At 55.0% G+C, this 16,074-nt stretch overlaps 2 protein-coding genes across 5 annotated transcripts; one reads left to right on the top strand and one right to left on the bottom strand.

The window, feature by feature from the left end:
• Positions 1 to 4,404: 4,404 nt before the first annotated feature.
• SNX22 (sorting nexin 22) lies at positions 4,405 to 7,621 on the top strand. Of its 4 annotated transcripts, none has more exons than XM_033189803.1 (7): positions 4,409 to 4,576; positions 4,974 to 5,126; positions 5,375 to 5,479; positions 5,981 to 6,075; positions 6,397 to 6,429; positions 6,680 to 6,747; positions 7,132 to 7,502. In XM_033189803.1, the coding sequence occupies exons 1-7, from the start codon at positions 4,502 to 4,504 to the stop codon at positions 7,251 to 7,253; spliced, it is 651 nt and encodes a 216-aa protein (XP_033045694.1). In that variant the 5' UTR covers positions 4,409 to 4,501; the 3' UTR covers positions 7,254 to 7,502. The 4 variants fall into 4 exon arrangements, with proteins under 4 accessions (XP_033045697.1, XP_033045695.1, XP_033045694.1 ...); XM_033189805.1 differs by having other exon boundaries at positions 4,410 to 4,576; positions 4,974 to 5,057; XM_033189804.1 differs by lacking the exon at positions 6,397 to 6,429 and having other exon boundaries at positions 4,408 to 4,576; positions 7,132 to 7,621.
• A 533-nt stretch (positions 7,622 to 8,154) lies between these two features.
• On the bottom strand, positions 8,155 to 15,487 carry PPIB (peptidylprolyl isomerase B). Its single transcript, XM_033189802.1, has 5 exons — positions 15,139 to 15,487; positions 14,330 to 14,443; positions 12,420 to 12,513; positions 9,059 to 9,243; positions 8,155 to 8,475 (listed from the first exon to the last, which is right to left on the bottom strand). The coding sequence occupies exons 1-5, from the start codon at positions 15,271 to 15,273 to the stop codon at positions 8,353 to 8,355; spliced, it is 651 nt and encodes a 216-aa protein (XP_033045693.1). The 5' UTR covers positions 15,274 to 15,487; the 3' UTR covers positions 8,155 to 8,352.
• Between the last annotated feature and the right edge of the window lie 587 nt (positions 15,488 to 16,074).

Here is a 16,074-nt window from a genome sequence, read left to right as displayed (position 1 = left end):
CTGCTGTGTGAAGGGCCCCATGCCAAACACTGTGAAAGCTGCTGTCATTTAATCCACACACCACTCTTGTGTGAGGACCCTGGATAAGGACAGATAAGAACCCTGAGCCTCAGGGGGGGTTCGTCCAAGGTGATACTGGTGACCAGAGCTGGGCTGGGGTGGTGTAGGCAAGGTCCACCGTGGCTCAGACAGCCCCCAGTGGCTGGGCCCCTCCTGGCCAGTCCACCCCTCTGCTGCCAACCGCCTAGCCCGGGCCCAGAGAAGAATCCAGCCTCTGTGCCCCGTGGCGCCCACAAGCTCGTGGCCCAGGGGCTGTTTGTTTTCTTAACGAGGTTAACCAAACCTCCTGAGCAGCCTCTGTGGTGCAGCAGAAGCCTTGCCGGTGAAAGGGGGCTTTGTGTGACTGCAGTGGAAGCCAGGGCCTGAGCTAAGGCAGGGCTCTGGGCCAGCCTACCCGTGTACAGGAATGGGGCGAGTCGGGGGACATCTTCACTCCCCAGCCCTTCCTGCCCTCTGCTCAGGCCTTGGTTCTATTTCCAAGTGGTAAACTGCCAGCTCTGTGTCTGCATAGAGGAGTGAGTGGATCCTGGCCCCCGGTGGGGCTGCTGCAGCCATCAGGAGACTGGTGCTTGCTTAGTGTGATCTCCAACCAGGAGCTTCAGCGCCACCAGGGAGCTTGTTGAAGATGACCGCTTCAGGCTCCACCCCAGCCCAGCAATTAGAAAATCCGGGGCCAGGGCACTCAAATCTGAGATGTCATAGCCCTACAGGTGGTGAAGATGGCTAAAGTCTGATAACTACTATAATCTAATATGGAAATACAATCCATGTGCTAGATCGTGGTGGAGAAAAGACAAAAGCTTGTATCGTAAAACAGCTCATTCTAAAAAGAGAAGTTACTTTGAGGTCTGCACACCCGTCACATAGAGTCTGGAATATGCTGTTCATATGCTAAACTGGCCAGAGCTGGAAGTGTATATACAGAAAGCAAACTTTCTTTGATTGTAATAACTGCTATGGTATTTATATCATGTCATGTGTTCCTCTTTATAGGAAAATATTTGGCCAGGCACGGTGGCTCACACCTATAATCCCAGCACTTTGGGAGGCCCAGGCAGGAGGATCAGTTGAGCCCAGGACTTGGAGACTAGCTTGGGCAGTATTGTGAGACCCTGTCTCTAAAAAACAAAACAAAACAAAAATTAGCCAGGCTTAATAGTGCATACCTATACTCCCAGCTACTCGGGAGGCTGAGCGCTTGAGCCTGGCATGTCAAGGCTGTAGTGAGCCACGATTGTGCCACTTCACTCCAGCCTCAAAAAAAGAGTGAGACCCTGTCTCAATAAATTAGTACATAATTGATTTTTAAAAATTGGAAAACATTCTCCAGACCTTGTTTTATCTCCCCAAAGACATCTTAAATGCCTCCGTTTCAAGGATCTTGTTTTTCTTCGTTTGTACCTGCACTCTTGTGCCGTGGAACCCTGTGCAATTAGGAGCTGCAGGTTCACTGTCGCATGTTTGGCAAGTCAGCTGCATGGAATCTCTTTCCACAACTGGTGATGAAAATCAACTGATCTGAGGCTTCCTGGAACACCTGAAAATTAAGTGAATGGATAAAGTAGACAACGATCTGCCAAGAGAGAAGACAGGAGAGGTGTGTTTAACTCTGGAGGTGGGAAGAAGATTCTTGTTGTTCCACCTTGCAGGCAGCCTTTAACCCTTCAGCAGCCCCTGCTCCTTCCCCTCCCTAGTTTTTTCTCAACACACCCCTACTGCCCATTCATTCATATAGTCTTTCAATAACAAATATTCACATAGTCTTTCAACCCAAATGTTTTTGAGACACACAGTAACCAAACAGTAACTGCAGACTGTAATAAGTGCATAGAAAGGGTCGTATGATAGGGTAGTCAAGAAGGAAGCCCTGGTCAGGTGCGGTGGCTCACGCCTGTTATCCCAACACTTCGGGAGGTCAAGGTGGGTGGATAGCTTTAGCCCAGGAGCTCGAGACCAGCCTGGCCAACATGGCCAAACTCCATCTCTACAAAAATTAGCTGGGTGTGGTGGTGCACCTGTAGCCCCAGTTACTCAGGAGGCTGATGTGGGAAAATCACCTAAGCTGCAGTGAGCCCCTTGATTGTATCACTGCACCCCAGCCTGGGTGACTAAAGTGAGGCCCTGTCTGGAAAAAAAAAAAAGTCTTTTTGAGTTGAGTTTTAGGCTAAGAATTGGAGGATGAGTCCAATCCTTGAAGAGTCAAGGAAGAGTGTCCCCAGGTGGAGCAAACAGCCTAATGCAAAGGCCCTGAGGCAGGAAAGAGCTTGTCGGGTTGGAAGAGCCTGGTGCATGATGGGGAGAGGAGAGGAATGAGGTGGAAGATGGAGGCTGGGCTGGGGGCTGGGTGGTTTACAGCTTTGTGGATTGCATAGGGAGAGTGGGTTTTATTCTAAGTGCAGTGGGAAACATTGGAAGGTTTTAAGCACATGCCTTGATAACAGTTTGTGCTGCAGGGTAGAGAATGGACGTTCTATTGGGGATGAAGGCAGGAAAAAACGGAGACCCAGAGACAGAGGGGCAGTCATTAGGATGGGGACCAAGAAATCTGAGGCTCCCTGGAGAGGTCTCCCTGGACAGCGGCAGTTGGGGAGGCCCTGTAGGCCAGGGAAAGCTGGGTGCCTGAATGATGGGGCCCTAGGGAGGAAATGAAAGCACAGCACTTCTCCTCACTCTGGGCTGCTTTTCTTCTAGAGGACCCCACTAGAATCTGGGAAGTTTCAGCTTCCTGATTCTGTGGTCCTTGTGTGATGCAATTTGGAAAAAGAGAGTGTGGGACATGGTATTGGTGAGATCTGTTTGCCCCATTTTGGGGTAGTCATCTCAGCCCTTTTCTGGGGACAGGGCTGGGGATGGAGGTTTTTGCTCCAGCTCAGAGGCATCTCTGCAGGAGCAGGGGAGGGGTGAGTCCCCTCAACTCCAGCCCTGAAAACAAGCACTCTGCTTCCTCCTGCCCACCGCAAGACCTCCCACTACGTATGAGCTTTGGAAGGCAGGGCCTCCCCTCTTCGCATGTCACCGGGCCTTTGTAGGGGAAGTCAGTGGAGTAGAGGACCTGCCATGGTGCTGCTGATGATAGCTCTGCCGACAGCTGGAGGGTGCAGGGCTGAGAGGTGGGAACAGAGGCCCTTTCCAGCACATGGCCTGAAAAGAGTTCTGGATCAAAATCCTGCCGCATATCCAGGAAGAACCTGCCCAGAGAGGTGGACAAGAGCAACCCGGTGCCAACCCCCAGAGTCCCTCTTCCCATCTACTGCCCTGTGCCCACTAATCCTAGTCATCCAGGACAAGCCCACAGTCAAGCTGCTACTCAATGCTTCTGTTAAGGGCCTAACATGAATCATCTCACTTTTTTTTAGACAGAGTCTTGCTGTCGCCCGGTCTGGAGTGCAATGGCTTGATCTTGGCTCACTGCAGCCTCTGCCTCTCAGGTTCAAGCGAGTCTCCCACCTCAGCCTCCTGAGTAGCTGGGATTACAGGCATGTACCACCACACCTGGCTGATTTTTTGTATTTTTAGTAGAGACGGGGGGTTCACCATGTTGGTCAGGCTGGTCTTGAACTCCTGACCTCAGGTGATCCGCCTGCCTTGGCCTCCCAAAGTGCTGGGATTACAGGCGTGAGCCACCGTGCCCCGCCAAATCATCTCACTTTATACACTCGCCTGAAGGAGTCACATTATCCCTATTTTGCAGATGAGCAAAGGTCTACAGAGCTCCTGAAATCCATGCTGTCTGACCCCCAAATCGGAGCCTAGGTCCCTAAACTGCCTCTTCCCCACAAACAGCCTGGAGACCCTTAGGGTTGGAAGATAGGAGTGAATGGATGGATGAAAACAATGAATGAATGTGTGTGTATGTGTGTGTGTGTGGGGGGGTGCTGTGGATGCTGGGGAAGGGGGCATCAAAGCTGGATTTGGGTTCAAGCCTTGCTCCGGTGTGGCCTCAGCCGCGGACTCCATATCACAATCCCAGGGAACAGGCTGAAAGGAGGGAAAGGCTTGGGAAGGGACTGAGGAACGCAAGACAGGTCCCTGGTTGGCCCCAGGCCCGGGGCTGAGGCCCGGGTCCCGCCTCCGGCCACGCCGGGAGCCACAGGCTGGTCCTTAGTTCATAGCAGGCGTTTAACTCAGGATGGGTGACATTTTTGCTCCCCAGTTCCTGGCATCAGTGAGTGCTCCGTCAATGTTTGACAAACGGGTGACTCCACCGCCCTGCGCTGCGGGCGCACTAGACTTTGGGGGCGGTGTCCGGGTCCCGCTTAATCTTCTAGGCTCAGGACCCGCCGCTCAAGGGAACGCCCGGGGCGGGGTCGCCTGGGGGCGGGGCCTGGGGTGGGGCCTGCGGGCCGAGGGGGCGGGGCCGGCCGCGCCGGGGTCCTCCGTCAGCTCCCGGAGAGTTAGGGGTCCGAGTCGAGCGCGCGGAGCGGCCGGGGCCGGGGAGCGGATGCTGGAAGTTCACATCCCGTCGGTGGGGCCTGAGGCCGAGGGGCCCAGGCAGAGCCCGGAGAAAGGCCACATGGTGAGCGCGGCCCCTGGATGGGGAGGGGCGCCCGTACCCGCAGGATTTGCCCGCGCTGCACTCAGTGGGGACCCGGAGCCCTGGCCCGGGTGAACGAGCGCTGCGGGCTGGACCGTCGGGGGAAACCTTGTCAAGGGTTTGGGGGCCGCTTGGATTTGCCAGCCTCGCGGACCGTGGTTCGAGCTCTTGAGGGACCCCAGGGCGCCGAGGGGAGGGTCCGCCAGCCCGTTCTTTCAGGTGTGCGGGAACGAAGCGTCCCCGAGGAGCCGCGGCGCCGCAAGGCCGCTTTGTGCCTTTGAGCGCGGGAGGGTGGGCGCGTCGCCGGGCGCAGGTTCTGCTGTGTCCTCCCCGCGGGGCCTCACGCGTACCCCTGCTGCCTGCCCGCCCGCGCCGCCAGGTGTTCCAAGTGGAGGTGCTGTGCAGCGGGCGCAGACACACGGTGCCGAGGCGCTACAGCGAGTTCCACGCGCTGCACAAGCGGGTGAGGCGGCGCCGACCTCCCACCGGCCCCGGCCCAACCTCCGTCCAGCCCCTGCCGAGGCCCTGTGAGGTGGGCGGACGAGCTCCAGCCCCAGCCTCCGCCACCCCTATTACTGCCTCAGTCCCTGCGAGGCCGGTCAGCCCCCGGGCGTCTGTGGGTGGGTTGGAGCCTTCCTCGCCCTCCGCCTGTCCACCACTCACCAGGGTCTGTCCCAGGGTACAGCCCGAAGGCGGGGTGCGGGAGGGTTTCTGGCTCGGCTGAAGAGGGCTTGAGGGCTCAGTCGGGATGCTGTGATCGCACGGGTAAACCTCCAGTAGATCAAGAAGCTGTACAAAGTGCCCGACTTCCCCTCGAAACGCCTGCCCAACTGGAGGACCAGAGGGTTGGAACAGCGCCGGCAGGGCTTGGAGGCCTACATCCAGGTAGGCGAGGGCACACTTGGTTGCCCCCCAGCCTGCTGTGCCAGGGGTGTGGCCCAGACAGAGAGGTGTGGGGGCATGGCAGGGAGGGAACCCACAACTTGGGGGTTATTCACCACCTCAAGCATCAATTTTCTGAAGAGTAATATAGGTCCAAACACCCACCTCTGGGTTGGTGAAAGGACTGAATGAGGTGATGGACACAGGTAGTCCCAGCTCCATGAAAGCCAGGTCCTGTCCCCTCCAGGGTGAGGTCCTGTGCTGCCCTCCTGATAGGATGTAGGGTGAGGGTCCTTCCCCCAACAGCGAAGTTATACCACATCATGGGGTACAACCTGTGCACACAGGGCCCGGCGCTCAGAAGGGCCCTGAGCCTAGTTCACTGCTCTGCTGTCATTGTCTTGAAGTTCTTTTTTTGGAACAAAGAGCCCTGCATTTTCATTGGCACCGCACTATGCAAATTAGTAGCTGGGTCCGATTGCAAGTCTCCTCTGTCCTCTCCAGGGCATCCTGCACCTGAACCAGGAGGTGCCCAAGGAGTTACTGGAATTCCTGAAACTTCGGCACTTCCCCACAGATCCCAAGGCTAGCAACTGGGGGTAAGGGGGGCCGGTGGCGGGGGCCAGGGGCTGTCGTCAGTGGACAGGTGAGGAAAGGTGTTAGAGGGTAAGCCCTTTCGTCTCACATCTGCCGGGATCCAGCCTGACATGACCGCCGTCACCAGCCTTCTTGACCTGGGTGGAGGGGCTTTTCTTTGGACAGCCTTGGTTACCCCAGCCACCTCCGGAACTGGGGCTTGTTACAAATAGAAGCAGTGGTCCCCTGGGAGGCGCAGTTCTGGGCTCTGGTGTCTCCACCCCTTCCTCACGCTCCCCGGGCATCCCCAGGCAGCTTACAGTGTGTGTTTCTCTTCTCTTCAGCACCCTAGGGGAGTTCCTGCCTGGCGAGAGCAGGCAAGTCAAAGCCCCAGCCCGCGCCTGGCCCCTGCCGCCCCCTAGTGGCCATATGCTAGCAGGCGGGCCTGCTGCCTGGGCCTGTCTGGCCTGGGCCCTGAAGTCTGTTTTCCCTTTGGTGCCTCCTGAGCCCATTTCCCACTCATCTTTTCCTTCATGGGTCCCTGGTGATCTCAGCCCCGTCTCCACCCCTCTGTGGGATTCTGCCCTGCCTCCCGCACCCATGGTTCATGATCCTCTTTCCTCCCAGCTCCCAGCAGCACCAGCGGCCTGTCCTGAGCTTCCATATGGATCCCTATGTTTGCACCCCCTCCCCAGGTGAGGAGGTGCCTAGATACGGGGCTACAGGGGTAGGGTGTGGGCTTGGCATTTCTCAGCTCCTGGGACCGTCAGGCAGCATCTCCTTCCTGCTGCCCACCTCTGGAGCCACTACCTCCTGCTCCTGTTCCCTGGAGCCTGCTTTGTAGACACAAGGAAAACAAGTTTGGCTTCCCTGGTCTCCATTTCCTCAGCAACCTGACTTCTTTACCAAGCTGATGTGAACAGAATGTGACCTGGGAATGCTGAGGCTTCATTTGGGGTGGACAGCTGCTGTCTGCTACCTTGGCAAGGGCTCCTACTCCCAAGTGGGGGCTGAGCCCATATGCAGGAGCTCAAGGAGCTGTGGGCCTGAGGCCAGACCTGCTTAATTCTATCCCACAGAGCCGCTGCCCAACGTGGTGGTGAATGGTGTGCTCCAGGGCCTCTACAGCTTCAGCATCAGCCCAGATAAAGCCCAGCCAAAGGCGGCCTGTCACCCTGCTCCTCTGCCACCGATGCCCTAATCAGTCCAGAGGCCTTTGGCTGCCTCCTAAGAAAGTTATGTGCCTCTGTCCTATGAACTCCATGTAAGGCTAGGTCCTCCCTGGGCCTGGACTCAGGACTTAACTACCCAGTGTCCAGTTGTGCCACATTCCCACTCAAGGCTCAGAACTTAGCTTGCACTGGTAGCTGGAGGTAGTAGAATCTGCATGCTCTTAGAGCCCAAGAACCAAGGCAGGGTCAAGAAGATAAGTAATAAAGGAAGAAGTCAGCCAGGCGCGGTGGCTCACGCCGGTAATCCCAGCACTTTGGGAGGCCAAGGTGGGTGGATCACCTGAGGTCAGGAGTTCGAGACCAGCCTGACCACCATAGAGAAATCCCCGTCTCTACTAAAAATACAAGATTAGCCAGGCGTTGTGGTGGTGCATGCCTATAATCCCAGCTACTCAGGAGGCTGAGGCAGAAGTCGTGGTGAGCCGAGATCGCGCCCCTGCACTCCAGCCTGGACAAGAGCAAAACTCCGTCTCAAAAAACAAATAAATAATAAAGGAAGAAGTCAGCTGGGTACACAGGCTCACGCCTGTAATCCCAACACTTTGGGAGGCCAAGGCAGGAGGATGCTTGAGTCTGGAAGTTTGAGACCAGCCTGCCCACATAGTGAGATCTGTCTCTACCGAAAGTACAGGTATATCCTTAACAGAGACTGGAGAGTGGCGGCAAGGGGAGCAAATGGGGAGGCCCAGTAGCTGGCAAAGTTTAGAAGCAGGGGGCAAAAGCTCCTGCCTGACTTTTCCTGGGTAGCTCCTGGGTCAAAGTTTCAGGCAGGATCCCAGGGAAGGGGCAGGCACAGCAGAGTCACAGGCATGTTGGGATGTAGGCCTAGGGGAAGTGCTGCAGGCTCAAGAACCAGGCCCACACGTTATCTATAAAAAAACCCACATTTTTTTTATTCGTCAGTGTTGGTAGGAGTCTGTTACAAAACTGAGTCCGTGGGCCTGTGGAATGTGAGGGGAATGGGTCCGCTCCACCAGATGCCAGCACTGGGGCCAGTGCAGCTCAGGGCCCTGTGGCAGACTACAGGGCCTGCACAGACGGTCACTCAAAGAAAGAGGTCCCTGGGTCCTACTCCTTGGCGATGGCAAAGGGCTTCTCCACCTCGATCTTGCCGCAGTCTGCGATGATCACATCCTTCAGGGGTTTATCCCGGCTGTCTGTCTTGGTGCTCTCCACCTTCCGCACCACCTCCTGGAAAAGAAAGGTGGAAGTAGGAGAGCACAGTGGGTAAGGAGGTCCACCGCTCAGGAGAAAGGCCCCAGCGTATGACTCAGGAGGGCTGAGACCCACAAGTCATCAACAGCACACAAAACTGGAGGCACCAAAATTCTAACAGACTCCTGGCCAGAGCAGAGAGAATGCAGATTTGACAAGGGGATGCAGGAATTATATTCCTTTGAAGACCCAGGTTTGGCCAAGGGCAAGGAGGAGGAAGAGGGTGACCAGGAAATGTGGCTTCTCCGGGACATTGTGTTCAGCTGCACTCTGTACACCTCAGGGGTGGGACCAGCACATTCCTGAGTAAATGAGGGGAGGGAGGCTCCGGCAGTTGTGCAGCCTTAACAAGGCTTCCTGGCTGGGTTCTGACGGGGCTGGAAGAATGTAGAACGTTGGGCATGGAGGTACAGGGTTTATTCTGGACAGGAGCACTGGGCCGCATCTGTGGGTTAGGTCCTTTTGGGAAAGGGATGGACACATGGAGCTCCTGCCCTAGGGTCTGTGTTGGATCCCCAGTGAGGACAGCCCAGTAGTAGCCCTTGCTTCCAGAACTCACCATGCCCTCTAGAACTTTGCCAAACACCACATGCTTGCCATCTAGCCAGGCCGTCTTGACCGTCGTGATGAAGAACTGGGAGCCGTTGGTGTCTTTGCCTGCGTTGGCCATGCTCACCCAGCCGGGCCCGTAGTGCTTCAGCTTGAAGTTCTCATCGGGGAAGCGCTCACCATAGATGCTCTTTCCTGGGAAAAAAGAGCAGGTCGGGGGCACTGGATTGGGCCAAACCAAGCAGACATTCGGGGCCAGGACGGATGGGGCTTAACCTGTCCTCTGTGCCAGGCTGGGCTTGAGTGGAGTACAAGGACATAAAAGCTGCACCCTTCCTATCTTCTGGACTCAGAGCCAAGCCACGCTGACTGAGGCCAAGTGGGGGCATCAGGCCAGGCTGATGTGGTGAACAGCTCACAGAAGGATTACTTCGAGAGGATAGTTTTGTGGCTTTTAAATAAAGTGCATGTTATCAGCTTCCCTTGGCTATGTGGCCCAGGCCTGCCGCGGAGGGACTTTGGTGGAGGGAGGTGCTGTGCAGGATGCAGGGGCATCTGCAGAGTTGGAACTCTCCAGAAAAGGAGGACTGCTGTGGCTGCCCAGCTTGTTTTCCTATGAGCACAAAAGACACAGGCATAGCTGCAGAGGAGAAAGCAGCCAGAGATGGGTGGGGAAGGGCAGAAAAGAGAGGCTGCCCGGGGGTTCTGAAGGGTCAAAGCCTCTTAACAAGGAATGAACAGGAATAAAAGACAGCTGTGAGTGTGCGTAATGCATCTGTCCACGTGGGGCTTGGGGATATGACAAGCGCAATCCAGGGTGATCTCTACGCCGTTTCGGAGATCCTAGTTCCAAAGCTGCTTCCAGAAGGAACACTGAAACGCTTCTTTTTCCCTGTCACCCCTTGGAGACTGACACTGTGCCTTAGGCCCCAAGAAACTCAGCCAAAAATGGGGTCATTTTCATTTTGTTTTATCTAACACTTTTCAAACGTATTTGCATGCAAAACCCTGTTTTCCTTCTCACTGCACCTACCTTCATCCTGTGGTTCCACAGAATGGAACTGAGCTGGCAAACTGTCCTAGAGCGATGCCAACCAGGAAGGTATTTCTGACTGGGCAGCAAGTAGGACAACTGAAAACCAAAAATGACCAGACTCTGGCTGGTGGGGACAGGGGTGCTTGTGCCTGTGCTCCACCTCTCACCCCCACGCTGGGGAGACTGAACTCTGCCACATGTGCAGTGAGTCCTGGCTGGAGTGCTGGCTAAAAGCCTCCCCCATCTGAGCCAACTGTGGGATTTTGATTATAGTTGTTATCCAGAAAACCCCCAAATCTCCATCCTTAGCTCCAATCACTCCCCCAAGATACAGGGGTTCCAAACCCAAATGGACATTTCTATTTAAACTCAACATACCTTGTCATCTTTCTCTCCAGACCTCAGTTATTCTTTTGATCCCTTTTCCTCTGCACGTGGCTCAGGTTGTCCCCAGCCACTCCCCATGTACTTACTCTTTCTTTCCATTCCCTCGACCACCGCTGCAGTAGGCGAGTGCTTAGGGCGCCAACAGTGTGTGCCACAGACTGTTCCAAGCATCTTACATATTTAACAATCCACCGTATGAGGAGGAGCTAACTCCGCTTCAAAGATGAAGAAACTGAGGCACAGAGAATAAAAGGAGCCCCAGCAAAGCAGCAGCAGAGCTAGAGTTCAGACCAAGGTGGTCTGCTCTCAAATCTCTGCTCTCAGCCACCTCAGGATTAGGCCCAAATCTCCCTGCCCAGGGTCAGCTGCACCAGTGCCCCCAGCAGCCTGCCTGCCCTGGCCTCCACATTCTGGATCTGCCACCACACGACTCCCCTGGCACCCCAAGCGAGGGGTCATCCTCTTACTCAGCTCCATGGCCCTGACTCCCTGCAGGCCGAAGCCCAGGCTGCAGGCCATCACCCACCTCTCTGCACTCTGGGTACAGATGCCCTCACCGCACCTTTGGCCAAGCTCCTGCCACAGAACAGAACCGGGCTCATGCCCTAATCCTGCCCATTCAAATTCTCCTCATTCAGAACCCCACAGAAATCTTCCCTCACATCCGCAAGGCCATTCCCTGTTCCCTGGCCTGAGAGGATTCCTTTGCTTGTCAGCACTCCAACAGTGGCTGACTTCCTGAGCACTCACTGCACGCCAGGCACTTCACATTCCAGACCTAGCCCAGTCCTCATGGCCCCACAACTCTCTCCACCCTCACTGTACAGAACAGGAAACTGAAGCTCCAAGGACTCACTTGCCTGAGGTCACAAAACAAGAAGGTGGCAGACGCTGGATCCAGCCCAACTGCGCCTGACCCCACAAATACAGTTCTTCGGTCTCCTTTGTGAGCTCAAGTCCTAAATGCTGCATCATGGCCTACTTGTACATTTTCAGTTGTTGGAAGTAAAAGGGAACCACTGCCCCATAGGTCTTTACATCCTCAACCCCCACCGCAGAGCCCCACAGACACTCCTCGAGGAGTGAGCTGTGTTCTAAGGGTGCAGCAGGCTGTACCTGAGCTCAGTGAGACTCATGCAGGGGTCCGGGGATCTTTCTGTCTTCCTTGTGCAAGTTAATGCTGAGGTAAGGGTCGGCCCTCACAGAGTGGTCTCTGGTGAAAGACTGTCAAGGAAAGCAACTGCTCCCACTCTTTTTTTTTTTTTGAGATGGAGTCTCGCTCTGTTGCCCAGGCTGGAGTGCAGTGGCGCGATCTTGGCTCACTGCAACCTCCGCCTCCTGGGATCAAGCAATTCTCCTGCCTCAGCCTTCAGAGTAACTGGGATTACAGGTGTGCGCCACCACACCCAGCTAATCTTTTATATTTTTAGTAGATATGGGGTTTCAACATGTTGGCCAGGCTGGTCTTGAACTCCTGGCCTCAAGTGATCCAGCCGCCTTGGCCTCCCAAAGTGCTGGGATTACAGAGTCACCATGCCTGTCCCTCCTACTCTTGCTGGGGCTTCCAGGGTAGCCTGGACAGGCTTTGGGCACCTGACCTAGAATCACGTACCCACGTCTTCACTTTGCTTCCACATGCCTCTCTCCCCAGTCCCCATTCTGAAGAGGTATCAGGAAAGGTCACCAGGCTATAGGCCTGGATCAACAGGACGGCCACCTGGGAAAGATCCTCTTAGGTTTACCATCAGGTCCACCCCATTATTCTCTCTCCTTTGTACTGGGTTCCCTCTCCAAAGAAGGGTGCCGCTGGTCTCAAAGTAGGTAGGTAATAAGTAGGCCTGCCTCTAGAGCTGGGGAAGAAAGAGGCCTTGTCTCCCCAGCAGAGTCTGGCTCTCCCACCGTGGAGGCTACACGGACATACTCCTTGGCCCAGAGGACCTGTGGTTACCTCCTGTGCCATCTCCCCTGGTGAAGTCTCCGCCCTGGATCATGAAGTCCTTGATTACACGATGGAATTTGCTGTTTTTGTAGCCAAATCCTTTCTAGAAAGAGGGAAGAGAAGGTAAGGAGGTGGTAAGGGGCAGCAGTAAGACATTACATTTAATAGGCCCCGCAGGAACAAGCCCACAACTCCTGCTCGCAGAAGAGACACCACTGCTGACCACTTTCACCGTTCAATGTGCTACTGAGTGAGCGGGCAGGCACCATAGGACAGGCATGGCACACACACATGTGGACGTTCGTCTGCCTCCATACAATTCCCAGGCTTTACACAATTCTACATCACATAACGCCTTTCCCTTCATTTCTTCCAATCATAAGAACAGATACAAGAAAACTGAGAAGAAAGGTCACCTGCTGGTTCAATGGAAAGTTAATCTAAACTGAAACAGGGCACTGTTGTTTCCTTAAAACCCATGGCCCTCACCCTAGGTGAAGTCTTCCCAGGCAGCTGTGGACCCCCTACTCTTTTTTATTTTATTTTAAAAATTTATTATTATTTTTTTGAGGCAGAGTTTCTCTCTTATCGCCCAGGCTGGAGTGCAATGGCACAATCTCCGCTCACTGCAACCTCCGCCTCCCAGGTTCAAGCGATTCTCCAGCCTCAGCCTCCTGAGTAGCTGGGATTACAGGCATGTGCCACCACAATGCCCAGCTAATTTCTGTATTTTCAGTAGAGACGAGGTTTCACCGTGTTGCCCAGGCTGTTCTTGAACTCCTGAGCTCAGGTGATCCACCCTCCTCAGCCTCCCAAAGTGCTGGGATTACAGGCGTGAGCCACCACACCCGGCCTATTTTTTTATTTTTTATTTTTATTTTTGAGATGGAGTTTCCCTGGGGTTGCCCAGGCTAGAGTGCAGTGGGCAATCTTGGCTCACTGCAACCTCCACCTCCTGGGTTCAACCAATTCTCCTGCCTCAGCCTCCTGAGTAGCTGGGATTACAGGCGCCTACTACCATGCCTGGCTAAATTTTTGTATTCTTAGTAGAGAGAGGGTTTTGCCATGTTGGCCAGGCTAGTCTCTAACTCCTGACCTCAGGTGATCTACCCGCCTCAGTCTCCCAAAGTGCTGGGATTACAGGTGTGAGTTACTATACCCAGCCTTTTATTTAAAAAAAATTTTTTTGAGACAGGGTCTCACTGTATTGCCCAGGCTGGAGTGCAGTGGTGGGATCATGGCTCACTGCAGCCTCCATTTCACTTCAGCCTCCTGAGTAGCTGCAGCTGGGACCACAGGTGCACCCCGTCACACCCCGCTCATTAAAAATAATTTTTTTTTTGGCCGGGTACAGTGGCTCACGCCTCTAATCCCAGCACTTTGGGAGGCCGAGGCAGGTGGATCACCTGAGGTCAGGAGTTCGAGACCAGCCCAACCCTGTCACTACTAAAAATACAAAATTAGCTAGGCGTGGTGGCGCATGCCTGTAATTCCAGCTACTCGGGAGGCTGAGGCAGGAGAATCACTTGAACTCAGGAGGCGGAGGTTGCAATGAGCTGAGGCCGTGCCATTGCACTCCAGCCTGGGCAACAAGAGTGAAACTCTGTCTCAAAAAAAAAATTCTGGGGGGGTAGAGACAGGGTCTTGCTATGTTACCCAGGTTGGTCTTGAATTCCTGGGCTCAAACAATCCTTCTACCTTGGCCTCCAAAAGTGCTTGGATTATAAGTGTGAGCCACTGTGCCTGGTCAGGGGCCCCTTACTCTTAAGAAAGGACAATACTGTGTTCCCAGGGCAACAGGCAGTCGGTGCTCAGTGAGGTCCACTACAGATGGGCTGAACTCTGCAGGTCAGTTTGCTGCCATCCCCAGTGCCAGCTTCACTTCATTTGAGTTGACTACCCCTGCTCCAGCCACTTACCTCTCCTGTAGCTAAGGCCACAAAATTATCCACTGTTTTTGGAACAGTCTTTCCGAAGAGACCAAAGATCACCCGGCCTACATCTTCATCTCCAATTCGCAGGTCAAAATACACCTGAGGAAAGAGACCACTGCCAACTTAGCTTCTTTAAAGGGGCGTTGATAGGGGACGGAAGATACAAGAAGCTACCCTGAGGATGGGAGAGAGAATAGAGCCATATTTTTAGAGACGTGGTTCTGAATCTGATTTTGGTGAAGGTAAAAATCCTGGGAATCTAATGAAAGCTCCAGACCCTTTTCTTGGAAAACATGCTTATCTACACCCTCCTTGAACTACAGGATAACAATATTTGCTCTAAAAAGCTAATGGACCCAGATTCTAAAAATTAACATTTAAAAACCCATAAGGAGGGGAGTCTAAGTTCACCACTTAAGTTTGAACTCTACATACTGTGCTTTGTAATTGGAAGTGGCTAAAATTTGGCTTAAGGAGAGAAAGGATTAGGAATCTGGCAGGCGTGATCTTTCACCACCTCCCCAGCACTGAGGGGTGTTTGCAAAAAGGCTGCTCTGAGGCTGCTAGTGCCAGCCCCAGATGGGTATTCGCGGATCCAACTAACTCCCTGGGTCAGGGCAGGGGCTGGGGGTCTCGGGGTGGGTCCGGGTCGTTCTCTGGACTGAATGGGCAGGACGGCCCAGACGCCACGAGGCCACAGACAGAAGCCGAGGGAGGAGGGGCTGAACCAAGGCCAAGCCAAGGCCGCCCGGGCCCGAGCTCCGGCACCGTAAATGCCGCGGACTCCACCGGACCTTGACGGTGACTTTGGGCCCCTTCTTCTTCTCATCGGCTGCAGAAGGTCCCGGCAGCAGCAGGAAGAAGACGGACCCCGCGATGAGGGCGGCGGCAAGAAGCACCTTCATGTTGCGTTCAGAGAGGCGCAGCATCCACAGGCGGTGGCGAGCGCGGCCCGGACAGCCGAGGCCGGAAGAGGGTGGGGCCGCGGCGGCTAGGGAGCCGGCGCCGCCACGCGCGGGTGGGGGGGACTGGGGCTGCTCGCCGGCTCCGGGCGGGCGGCGGGCGCCGTTTCCCCCCTCCGGCTCGGCGCCGGATAGTAGGTCCCCCTGCGGGGCGGGCACCGACGCGGGCTCGTGGGTGGTTGCCACGTTATTGCTCCCTCATTGGGCTCCCGGCCGCCCTCTCCCACCCACAGGAAGGCCACCGGCGGAAGGCGGCCCCGCCGAGCACGGGCTCGGGCTCCGAGAAGACCACAAGCCCCGGCATGCTCCGCGGCCCGCCCGTCCGCCCTGCCCGGAGCGCGGTTCCACTGGCCTGCGGTTGCTGGCGCTTGAGGTTAGCAAATACGTGGGCCTGGACCGGGGAACGGGACGTTTGTCACTGTTTTGGGCCCGTCAAGTGTTTGTCACCGCCAGATTGGCTCTAAACGTTGTGACTTCCAAACACTCCAGGGACATTTATTCTTACCGAGCGTGACCTTGTACGGCTCCTTCCACTTGTTTTGCAAAACTTGCTGCACAACCCACTTCCCTTTTTACTGAGGCCAAGTTACTACCCATTTTTCTCTCCCTTCTGTAATCTTGCTGTGCTTACTGATGTATGTATCAATGGACATCTTACTGTATACGCTGTTCTTCCTTTACCTATTTGTTTTCCCCAGTAGACTACATTTTTTTTCTGCGCAAGGGACTGTGTTGCATTTACTCTGTCCACAGCTCCCTCACAGCGCT

Source organism: Trachypithecus francoisi, unplaced genomic scaffold (assembly GCF_009764315.1).
Source record: "Trachypithecus francoisi isolate TF-2019V2 unplaced genomic scaffold, Tfra_2.0 Lachesis_group3, whole genome shotgun sequence".
Classification (NCBI taxonomy): Eukaryota; Metazoa; Chordata; class Mammalia; order Primates; family Cercopithecidae; genus Trachypithecus; species Trachypithecus francoisi.
The sequence above is the reverse complement of the archived record's forward strand: the minus strand, read 5'-3'. Positions and strand labels throughout refer to the sequence as shown.